General features: G+C 45.5%; 1 protein-coding gene across 7 annotated transcripts in view; it reads left to right on the top strand.

The window, feature by feature from the left end:
- DAB2IP (DAB2 interacting protein) overlaps positions 1–12,343 on the top strand; it is a 201,740-nt gene that overhangs the window by 77,702 nt on the left and 111,695 nt on the right. For all 7 annotated transcript variants that reach the window (XM_027650219.1, XM_027650216.1, XM_027650217.1 and 4 more), the window contains one exon: positions 750–853. In XM_027650219.1, coding sequence (XP_027506020.1) covers positions 750–853 — 104 coding nt within the window. The remainder of the gene's footprint in view (positions 1–749; positions 854–12,343) is intronic.

The raw sequence follows: 12,343 nt of genomic DNA, 5'->3' as shown, positions 1-12,343 counted from the left end.
TCTGGAATGCTTTGGGAAAGGATGCTTGTTACAAGGTCTGAGCATCATTAAATGGCAATTTGGAAATAAATCTGTTTTTCTGAGTTCCACGGTGCTTTCCAAGGGGATTTGTGAACTGAGGAAACACTACCTCATGATGCTGTGGCTGACTTGTCCAATCAACTTTCTAAACACCTTCTCCTGCTCAGTGTTGGGCATATTTATTAATTTTGCCTTTTCAGCCCCCTCCCTTCCTCGCTCCCGGGGAAGGAGGTGAGTATTCCTATCCTCATTTTATACTTTAGCAAATACAGGATTTAATAATTTTTTCCTAGTTCCAAAGCAAACTGCTGGAGGAATGAGAGAGGTAACTTAAGCATCCTGTGCCTCTAACCCCATTAGCAGTTTCCCTGAGCAGGATCAAATCCACAAGTGCACGGATCCGTACTTTGCATATAATTCCCGCTCAGCTCAATGCAGTTTCTGTTTACTCATCTGCAGACTGGAAATAATGATAATGCCAACCTGTCAGGCATTATCTGAAGCTTACAGTTGTATGAAAAATGCTAATAGTTGAAGGTGAAAGTCTTGCTGACGGAACGTTGCTCCAGGCAGAAACAGGAACTGAATCCTCGGGGTCGCCGTGTTGGCTCGTTTGAGAGGGCACCTCAGAGGGAGATGAGCCATGTTTTGTGGGGCCTGCTGGCATTGCTGGGCTGCTCCTGTGTTGCTGGGTTTGTAACTGTCCTTGTTTTGTGTTCCCTCCCCAGAGTCCCCCCCGGAGAGGTGCGGGCAGAGGCGCAGCATGCCCAGCGGGATCCCGGACAAGAACCCCACCATGGAACCCGCGGCCACGACGCCCTTCCGGGTCACGGTCAGTGCCACAGGACCTTAATGAGTGTCACAGGATCTTAGAGAGTGTTACAGGACCTTAATGAGTGCTACAGGATCTTAGAGAGTGTTACAGGACCTTAATGAGTGCTACAGGACCTTAGAGAGCGTTACAGGATCCCAATGGGTGTTGTGGGGTTTTGCCACCAGGGAGAGGAATTTGCTCATCCCGAGAAAAGAGCTGCAGTGTTTCACTTGCAGTCAAACTGGTTGATGACTTACTTTTAAGTAACTGGGGTGGTGTTAGATACTCTTAGCAACTGTGACATATATCTTGGTTGACATTCAGGTCTTGTTGCTCTATCTGGAGCAGCTCTGGTGAGTTGTTTCACTTGGGAGACCTTCCTGGAGAGGTTTCCTTGGTGAGTGCCAGTGCAGTACACTCGTAGATGTATTAACTGGCCTGCAGCTGTAGAGTGTCCTCATCCTCCTACAGAGGGAAAACCTCCTGTAGAAAAACCTGCCATCAGCTCCCAGGACACTGCCAAGCTGTGGTTCCCCAGAGCCTGGGATCCTCTCCCAGCAGGAGCCCAGAGGAACCATTTGCTATTTGCCATGCCTTTCCATCCCTTTGCCCTGAGGTGCTCTGCTCATCCCTGATTTGCTGTGTGTGAAGAGTGGGAATTGTTTGGGAGTAGAAGGGAGCAGCTCCACTGACAGGACTAACAGTGCTGCCAAAATCCAACAGGGCACAGGGGGTCTGGCTGCTCTGTGGGAAGGGCACTGCTGTGTCCATTTTACAGGAACAAGGACCCAAGGAATGGGATCTGTTGGTGCTGAACCCTGGCTCTGTTGCAGCCCAGTTTTGGAGCAGAGTGAGGAGTCTGAGCACAGGACTCCTCTCCCCACTCAGGAGTCTGGGCTGGCTCAGCTTTAGGTGACAGTCCCTGTCATCCTTGGGGACCAGCTCTGGAGTGAGTTAAAAGTCTTTGTTTCTCCTTTAGTTGGAACGTGCACAGTGGGTTTATCACTGATGTAAGTCCTCTCTCTAACTCCTGCAGACTTCTAAAGTGGATCACAGGGATTCTTACCCCAAGGGCTGTGTTATCTAACAAGAAATATCAAATCCAAGGAATGATTTAATTTAGGAGTACACCGAGCTGGCAGATGGAAGCACAGTGGTGGGATCAAAATAAATTTTTAAAAGTGGGCAACAAAGATGCAGCTGGGAGTATTTGTGGAGGTTTTTTCCTAATGTATCATCAGCCTGGACACATCTCTGGTTAATGGAACAGAATCTGGGGCTCTGTAACCAGCTGAAGTCACCACATGCTCCTGGGTAACATTTAGGGTAACCTCAGGAATAGTAAAAGAGAAATCTAGGTAGGAATTTAAAAAGAATAAGTTGAAGCATAAAATATCCACAGCTGGAGGTGGATGCTCCCAGTAAGAGTCCCAGCCAAGGCAATCAGCAGGTCCTGTTTTCAGGAGGAAATTGTGGATAATCAGCTTGCACACAGGTATTTTTATTGAGAGAAGAGGCAAATGGCCTTGCAGGTGGTTTGCTCCAGACAGGTTTTCTCTGCAGGCCACACCTTCTTTACAGGCTCAGCTGCTGCACAACAAACCCAGGGAGGCAGAACCAGAATTTCAAAGGAAAGACAATGGTGCAATCTAAAAAAATCAGAGCACACCCAGTTCACCTGAGAACATTTGCACTGGTGAATGAGTCACGAGCAGCAGCTTGGACAAGGAGTTGATTTTAGTTCTATAAATTGTACCTTCCAACTATCAGAACCCATCTAGCTCAGTAAGTGAGTGTCTTTGGACCTTAAACAACATACTGCTTGTTGATGAAAAATGCAAAAGATGGGAAAATGTGGATTCTTCACAAGACAGAGAATTTGGAAGTGTTTTTCTGAGTGTACTTTTAGTCAGGGAAAATAAAATGCTGTTTATTCCTTTCCAATGGTGCATATCCTGCTTTTTGTTGTTTTTCAGAGAAGTTACTCCAGCTTTAAGCAGGTTATAGCCCTTGGGAGTGGAACACACGTGGGATGTGGTTGCTTTGAGCAGCTCTGTCGTGGGTTAAACAAGGGGAGTCATCACACAGGTGATGCATGGCCTTTGTCTTCCCCCAGTTAAAATCCACCATCACCTCATCTCTTTGCTGCTCAGCCCTGGGAATGTCAGTGCATTAATATGAATGGTTCATTACTGCAGTTCTTAGGGCTGCCCAGATTCCAGCAGATGTCTGACTTAGGAAATACATTCTCCCTCACCTCCCTTCATTAACCAGAGGAACATTAGCAGTCAGTCCACTCCAGCCACGGGGAACAGTAATTAGTGCCTTAGTTTAGTGGGAATGGGATTATTACTTTGGAGCCTGCTGTTGTAGGTTTGGAGATTGTAAGTTTTTTCATATTTTACAGCTGATTGTTCTTCCCTGACATCTCCATCCTTCTGCTCTTGAGTCTCTAGGGGACTGGGAAGCTCACGAGCCCTTGGGTTCAGCTTTTTGACTTCAGTTGCTTTCTTTCATTTCAAAACTAGGGTGGAAATTCAGGAACATCCCTTGGGAGCTCCCTTCCCACACAGAAGTTTGCCAGGCAAGTTACAGTTAATTGGGCATTGTGGTTTTGGAAAACAGGAGCTCATGGTAGTTTCTTGAATTATAGAATATAACCTTGAAATCAAGTCTTGAGATTCCTGTATCTTAATATGTGACCTGCCTGTTCTTACTCCTTCTACTGAAACAAAATTTTTAATTAAGCTTCTTAAACTTGAAAAAAATCTTCCCTAGCCCCAGTTATGCTGTAAAATGATTATTTCCCATGTAAATCCCTCAGTTAACTTCTGGGATCCCAGAGCTCTGCAGGATCTGGATTCCAGGCAATGGATTCCAGACTAACCCAAGTGAACACTCCTGGGAGGTCCCTGCTCCTGCTCTGAGGAACACGGGCAGTGCCCAGGTTTTAGTCTGTGAGTGTGTTTCACATCCCATCTGTAGAAACTAGATCTGGTGTATGTAGGTAAAAAACTCAAATATAAGCAGGGAAATTTGGGATTTCTTACATCACAAACAGTCATGGAAGGACTGCCTGTCCTCACAGCCCTGTGTGCAGGAGGCAGCTTTGGAGTTCAGTGGCCTTGTTGGAATCCTTTGTGCTCATCACGATCCTGCCCCTTGAACAAAGAGACCTAATGAAGGAGTGCTTCAGGAAAAGTCAATATATAAGGACAGGAAGAGAAAGGCAAGGCTTGACTTGGCATGAGATGTCAGTGAAAATGTTTTCTTAAGCAGGGACCCAGAGTTGTCTCCACTGTCAGTGGACACCTGGCAGCAGCTGCTGATCTCAAGTGCTGGAGACACCAACGTGACCAAGGGGAAGTGCTGGAGCCTCCTCTGTGCCCAAGGGAGGTGGGAAAGCCTTGAGTTGGCTGGAATTTGCCTTTCAAGGAATAGAGAGGAGCATTGAATCCCAACAGCCTGAGGTGTGACGTGGGCTAAACCCAAAAACTGTGTGGTATTTTATCCAGCACAGGGCCCAGGGGATGAGAAAGTCTGCTGAGTGCTAATGAAATCCTCTCACTGTGCCCACCTTGCAGGGAAATCACGAGCAGGGGTGGGTTGCTGAGGCTCCCTGAGTGAGGACTCTCTCCCATCCCATCAAGCACTGCCATCTATTGACTCCTTCTGTTAGAGCCAGATTTATCTGGTTTTCTGGGAAAATATCCCAGGCCAAGCAAAATCCAAATTGCCAAAGAACTTGTGCAGAAAAATTGGACCAAGTGATTGGATGAAGAAACCAGAATGATTCCTTGCTGTTACTCCACCTCACTGGCTGTGCAAGGACCCTCCTTCCAGAGGGAATCAATGTAAAGTGAACTCTCAATATTTTTAAAAGATTTGAAAATGCCTCTCTGCCTTTCCCCCAGAGCTGGTCTGAGGAAGCATCTGTATCCTGTCTTTTACTAGATAGGATTTAGGATTTCTTGTCTCCAGACCTTTAATCCTCAGTTCTGGTATCACCAGGACCATCAAAACCACTTCTGTGCTTCTTGTAATTGAAGCCACATTGGCTACCAAAAACAAAACCCTCAAACCAAAACACATTGCAGGTCTAAGCTACACAATCCATGGAATTGTGTGAGTTGGATTGGGAAGGAAACAATTCTCAGAGAAGTTTCAAAGGCCAAGCCCAGTGCTGGACACACACTCTCCAGTGGTTCATTGTCAGCCAAGAGGATCATTTTCCCAGATTTTCCTCATTTTTCCATTATTATTTCCTTCATCACCTGCTTGGTGTCTGTGGTTCTGCACATGGGATGGGATGGCTTGGAACAGGAGCTCTCCTTCGTCGTCCATGTGTCATTCCTCTGCTTTCCAGGATCTTTAATAATGCAGCATTTATAGTCACAGAGAAATGGGACATTTCTGAGGGGTTGGTTCTCCTCCTGCCTGGAACTGGCCTTGTTCTCCTGCAGTTTTCCTGCCTCTTTGGGCTGGCACACAGCTGAGTGTGCAGTGATACATCCTAAGCTACTCTCGTGGCATTCCTCCATCCATCCTGGGTTTAATCCTTGATAAATGAGGTATTAAATACTAATGGCAGTAAATGGAAACTCCTGGAGAGATGAAAGTGAGGAGCCCTTCTGCCATTCCTCTTCACTGAACATAATCCTAAATAATGGGATCCAAGTTCAAGCTGCTGTGGACGAGATATTGAAGGATTTTTTTTTCCCAAGTTTTTGCCTGTCCATAAGACACACACTATTTTCTGTTTTAATTTTCTTTTTTTTTTTTTTCTGAAAGCAGTCACATAAATTATATTATAATGATTTGACTTTGGAGAATTTCTCCTCCTGTGTGATGTGGAGGGTGGAATGGCCCTTCCCTGGGTGTGATCACCCCGGCTTTAATTGAAATGTAATTGTTTACTAAACCATTGCAGCTCGAGGGGAAAATTACTGTCATTTTGGGCTGTGGCTGCACACATTAAAGTGTCCCTTCCACGGGGCCTGGATTGAAGGAGAGCAGGAACATTATCACCACTGATATATAAACATCAAACCATTATCATCAAACTGTCAACTGACTCGGGAGAACCAGTGGCAGTGGCAGCAAGAAATATGGAAATGACTTGGAGAATGGATCTCAGTTCAGTCCCCACTTCAGGAACAGGACGTGCTTGGAAGCTTTGGGTTTGTGAGCATTTTAGGGATTGGAAGAAAAGGAGGTCATTTGGAGTATTTGCAGTTATTTCCAGTCTCACTGGTGCTGTTTAGTGAGAACTGGGAGGGCTGATCTTGCTGTCACATCCTTTTTTGTCAGGTGCACCAGCATTCAGACTTTGTACCTTAAGCATCTTTTTTGGTGCATTTCCAAGCTCTCCACAAAGGGGGTTTGTTCTTACCACCCTCCTTTTCACAGCTGCAAAAACTGAGGGAGGGAAAACTTAAATAACTCTGATTTGATCACGCACCAAAGCCCAGAAATGTGTCCTGAGCTGAAATTCTTCATTTCCAATTCCCAGTCCTGGTGTTAACCACGAGCTGAGCTACTCCTAATTACTCCTCTGAAATCCTCCTCAGTTTCAAGAGAATTACAGATTTTCCACCTTGATGCTGTAATGTAAAAATGAGGAAGTGGATTCCTGGCCTCCCCAGTCCTTGTTCCCAGGGCAGACATGCCTGGCTTCCTTCCTTTCTCTGCCAGCAGCCCATATTGTCAAATTTCTAATTGCTTGTTATTTAAATTAGAACCCTCTGTCTGATTTTTCTAAGTCATCTTATTAACATAAATCTGTGAGTATTTTTGTCCTTCAATTTTTGCTTGTACTTCACGAGACGTGGGATAAATTCTGGTTAAGGCATGAAAGATAAATTCTGTTTTAAAAAAGGGGATCTTTTTCCCCTACTCAGTGCTGCATAGCACAGGGACTGGAAAATGAACCTGAAACTGTAAATATATGTTTAATTTGTTGAGTCTGACCTTGTATATATTGAAATTTTTTTTAAGTAAACCTGGAATTTGCAGTTGGGGAGTGCTGGAAGCGTGGAAGGAGATAGGAGGGATTGTCAGATTTCAGCACAGAGCTGCAGTCAAACCACTGTGGATTTATTATGTGCATCAAGCAGGAGACAGGCCTGACAGGATAAAAGACATGGTGCTCTGACCTGCTTCACTGCAAAGGACTCAGCAAGGCAGGGTATGGATTTTTTCCCTTTTTGAACCGAGTGTGTTCCAGGGAGGTCTCTCTCTCAGCTGTCTGAAGGACAGTTCCACAGAAAGGAAGAGCACAAGGGCTCATCAACAGCTTAATTCACACTCTGAGGCCACTTTTCTTTCAAGGTATTGGTGATCCTGGTGTAGTTTCTGGGGGGTTTTGGCCTGCTTTTGATTGCTATCAGAGTGATGTGGTTGGGGCAGCAGAGGGGGGACAGTGGCAGGGCTGGCCCTGCTGTGGGTGAGGAGGGGATGGGACATGACCTGCTGGTGCTTTGTAGGGCAGAATTAACAGAGCTGGCTCAGCTCCCAAGGGTGAGGATCCACACAGAGCAGTGTTTAATCTGCCCCGAGAGGGAATGCCACGAATCCCTGAATTTCTGTGCCCCAACACCACTAAAAGTGTTCAGGACTGGGGAGAAAGAGTTTGCTTCCTATGCAGGGCCTGGGCAGTGGATGAACAGGGAAGCTTGTGCTTCCAGGGAAAATAAGTTCAAATGCTGTTTAGTTCTCAGGTGGGAAAGGGGGAAGCAAACACTTCAGCAAGTGTCCTGGCCCTGCAGTGGGACTAAATTAGCACAATTCCAGTGATTGCCTCCAGCTATTCCAGATGTTTGCACTTTCTCAGCCTCTGGGGACACTGAACTGATTCCTCTGGGCTGTGTGAAACCCAGAGCTCTGAGAAGGGCTCAGGGTCCCAAAGAGGCCAAATCCTTGGGACTGGGGCAGAATCCTTGTGCAGGAAAGAGAAAGGAAGGAGAGAGAAAGCAGCTCCAAGCTCCCTGTCCCTGAGCAACCTTTTGTAGGCAAATCCTGTGTTGTTCCCCTGATTTCCTGACCCTCCCCTCCAGATCCCTCCCCTCCTGGGGAAGCAGTGTTGGAGCCAGATGAGAAATACCACCAGTTCCTGTGTGTTTTCATGGAGAGAGCCCATGGGAGGAATATTTAACATTTAGGCAGTAAGTAGGGCTAATAGGAAATGCTAATTCACTTTTCATTCTTTTGATCAGTGTATATTGAATGATAATTACAGTGATAGTACTTGGCACTTGTGTAGCACCTTTCATCTGGAGCTGTTAAAGTGTTCTGCCAATCTGAATGAATTCAGGCTTGCAGGCACTGTGGGGTTGCAATTTATCATAGTGCCTTAAAATAGATGGGGAAACTAAGGCAGAGGATGGTTAAATCCCTTTTCCCATCATTCAAAATCCATCTGGAACAGTTGGGGCTGTGCAGTAGTGCTGCTGGTCATCTTCTTGTAAGGAGCAAAACCAACTCAAGGCATCACTTAAAATGGTGAGAATTATTAAAACTGGCCAGCTGAGTGGCCTTAGCTCTCTAAAACATGTTTGTTTGGCATTTTTGGTGGTAATTTCACAGTTTGATACACACTCAGGTGCTTTATTGGATTTTTGTCTGTTGCTATTGTTTGAATTCCCCCTACAAAGACAGAGGAACAACCTCAGACTCTCCCTGGATTTTTCAGCAACATCCTTGGGTCCATATAATTTCTTGAGAGACTTCCATGTCCAAAGGATGATTTGAACAGAAATGCTCGTTTCAAAACTTCTGCAAGAAAAAAATCAGTAACATTTCAATCTCTTCCCTGGAAGCCCAAATGCAAACAGCCTGGACTAATTGATAGGCTGACTGGAGCTGACTGGTTTCATTGCTGGGGAGTGAATAAAAGGCAGAAAATAAACAAACCAAAGCTTCAATTTGTTTAAACCTCCAGGCACTGAAAACTCTCAGGTTGCTGGTAGCACAGAGCAAAGAGGGCCATTAAAATATTCAACGTGACAGTGCCCCCTTTATTTGTTTCTGGGTCACAGATAAAGAATTGTCCTGCAGATATGAAAGGTGGGATAATAAACACATTCCATTCTCCCTCTTTCAGTGGCACTGACATTGTGCTTGCAGAAAACAAGTAAAAGAGGGGAAGGTGTTGTCTGAATCTCTTGGAGACCTTCAGTAGAGCAGGAGGGCCCATTTCATCAGGACCTTCAGCTCTGAACTTTGCCCATTTGGGAATTAGGGTTGCTTTAGCTCATGGATATTAGGTGTTATCTGAAATATAAATTCATTGCAGTGGAATTAATAGAAATGTGTGTCATTGCCACAGTTCACCCTGAATAGTTATCAATATACTTCTACCAAGTGTTAAATTCGTTTCTGAGACATATTTTTTCTCACTTGGACTAAACACTTCTCCTTAGTAGCCAAACTAGGCCATAATTTGGGCCATAATCTCTTGACCTTTCATTGTGGTAGATGGTTCACATGGCACCTGAGTACTTTGATAATAATTAGGGTGCTGTGGCAGCAAATCATGTCAGGGGTGCCCCATCCCAGCTGGAAGTGACCTTGTCTGTGTTGTTTGCCCCTCTGGAAGTGTCTGACTTTGAACTTTAACAGACGTGGAAGAGCTCTTGGCCCTTCCTCGGGAGCAGGGCTGCTGAGCTGGATCATTTGGAGGATGTTTGGGAGGTTCCTTCTTCCCCTCCAAACCCCAGCCTGGTGCTGCCTCACGTGAGGCTGTTTCTCCAGGTGGTGACACTGTTGTTCCAAACCAAGTGCAGCTCTTTGGAACAGCAGGTCTGATTCCCTGCTCCCGTGGTGATTCCGTGGGCTGGGGAGGCTGCAGTTCAATAACTTCTGTCCCTGGCTCAGGGTGTGAGCACGCGAGGTGGCACCACAGCGATTCCTGGAGACTTTTTTCAAACTTTAGTTGCCATGGAAACAAGATTCCCTTTCTCCTCCATGCTGTCACTTCTCCTCAGCGCTGCACTGTGATAAGCAATAGGCTGTGTTTGTCCTCCCCACACCCCCTTTTTCCCAGGGAACAGGGATATTCAGGGCTCAGGCATCGAGGAGAATTGGAGAGGGAGCCGGGAAAGCCGTGATGCTTTTCCTGAGCTGCTCAGGTGTTCCCGGGCCTGGCGCTCTGCCAACAACTTTCTTGTCTTTATCTCCCTCCATAATTACAGTGGATCATATCTTCCCTGCAACATTCTTCAAAGCACCAAGGAAATGAGCTCCAGAACTAATCATGTCTTTATTTCCTGAACGGCTCCGTGTATTCCGAGCGCGGTTCCGCGGGAGGGATTCCCAGGGCTCAGCACGACCTGCCCTTGTCCCTCCCTTCATTCCTGCCACTTGCCAGATCATATCCATGTAATTCCCGGGGTGTGACAGGCTGACCTGACTGCAGTGAGTGATCACGTTCACTTTGCTTCACTGGAGCCAGCTCAAGGTTACTGTTACTTGATTTTTTACGTGGAAAAGACGAGGGGTGATGGGGACAAGGTATTCCTGGAGAGGTGCTAATTAGACACAAGAGGGAAAACTGTCACAGTAAGAACAGTCCATCACTGTAACAATCTCCTCAGGGAAGGGGTGGGTTCCCAGTGTTGGACACTCCTGAGGTTCAGCAGGACACGGGGCTGGCCCAGCTTGTCCTGGCTGTGCTTTTGCCAGGAAAGGTTGGACCAGCTGGTCCTTGTACCTGCCTGTCAAATGTAGATTGTTTCAAGATTTACAAATAGTAATTCAGGTTTTCCTATTATTAAGGGGTGAAGGAGGATCCCTTCATATGCATTCCTAGGAAACAAGACCATGGTCCCACTGGTGTGGCCCTGGCTGGGCCTGAGGGGCAGCACCCTGGCCCTGCCTTCAGCCTTCCTTGATAATCAGCAACTGAGTCAAAAATAGTGAAGGAATAAATAAGTGACACTCAAATCTGCCTGTTAGAATTGAACTTTCCTGCTGGGTGACAAAATTCTGCTTTAAAGATTGTAAATCCACTGCTATTAATGAGGCAAGAAATAATCACTGCTAAGACCCAAAAATAGGATCTGTCACTTGCAATGTTTGTCTTATTATTTTGAGGGATAAACCAGCAATGAAACTTAATTTTTGCTTCCAATTCTCAAAGGATATTCTTTTTGGTTTATATCTTTCAATGTGAGTCTTTTTGGGAGCAGAATTGTCACCTGTGCAGTTTCCTGCTGTCTCTCATCGCCTTCTTCACCACCTCAATCCAAAGATCAGACACCAAGTATGAGCTTAGGAGGAAAAGGAAAGGAGTAAAGGTGGAAAAAAACTAGCAGGGAGTAGTCCTGCCTTGGTTTTCATTCCTCTCTAAGCTTTCCTACTCAAAAATTCTCTGATCTGTGTGTCCTGAGGGATGAGAAACTCCTGTAAGTGTCAAATGTGTGTTAGATTTATCCTTTCACCAGAATTTTCCTCCTTTTTACCAAAGCTGTAAGGAGAAGGTGAATCCAACTGAAATACTCATTTTTCCAAATTCTCAGGTTGGGACAAATGAACTTCAGTATTTGTACAATGTCTGGGAAATCAGGGAGGCAGACTGGGAAAAAATGCAGGACTGATGTGTCATCTGAATTCCAGTTGGTATTCCCCAACCTTTGCAAAAGTGAACATTTTTGTTTGATTGCAGCTGTAATTATTGCTGAATACAAATGTTCCAATTTGAGCTTCAGAATTGTGGGGAAAGTCTTTGGAGCCAAAAGAGCATCTGCCTGAAACATGAGTTTCATATTCGAGTGAGTAACTTTTACTGCAGAATTACACAATGAATCCCTCCATTCCAAAGATAATAATAATTTTTTATTCTAAACACATCATCTACCAACTGCTTTTTAAAATTTATTGGCCTGGCAGCTGATTTTGTGGAAAATGTGTTACTTAAGAGCACACAAGATTTGTCAGTGAAAATGAAGCAGGTTGATGTTGATACCTTGCTGTAGACTTGAAGTTGGCCATGAATATTGTGGAAAATGGGGTTATCTCCTCCAATATTTGCTCTACTCCAGAGGTTTCAGGTGGAAGTGAGCAGGAAGATGCCTGATGAGCAGATACAACATGACATCCACGTGCTGCTCCGAGGCCATAAATCAAAGTAGGGAAAGCAGGGATAAAACACCCTCATGAAACACTTTGCTCTGTATCATTGCAAAAGTGGACTTTAAAAGAGCACAGTAATGTAAAGAGATTTATGGAGATGGTTTTCTCATCTCCCCTGTGTGTTTATTGCTCATCCTGGAGAGCCCTGATACCTGTTTTACCAGGAGCAATGTCTTTGGATGGCGGGACTGCTGGCATAGGAATGAGCACTTGAGGAGTAATCCTGGCTTTGCAGCTTATCTGTGCACAGACAGTGTAGCAAATCTCTTGGACAGCTCTGCCTTCAAACTCATTTCCTCTGTGACCTGCCCAAAGCATCTCTTCTGACAGTGTTTCCTCCCTGCTCTCCCACCTGCACACCTTGGTTTCCCCCTCCTC

This window comes from Corapipo altera, unplaced genomic scaffold (genome assembly GCF_003945725.1).
Source record: "Corapipo altera isolate COAL_440 unplaced genomic scaffold, ASM394572v1 268, whole genome shotgun sequence".
In the NCBI taxonomy this organism is placed as follows: Eukaryota; Metazoa; Chordata; class Aves; order Passeriformes; family Pipridae; genus Corapipo; species Corapipo altera.
This window is presented reverse-complemented; position numbering and strand designations above follow the sequence as displayed.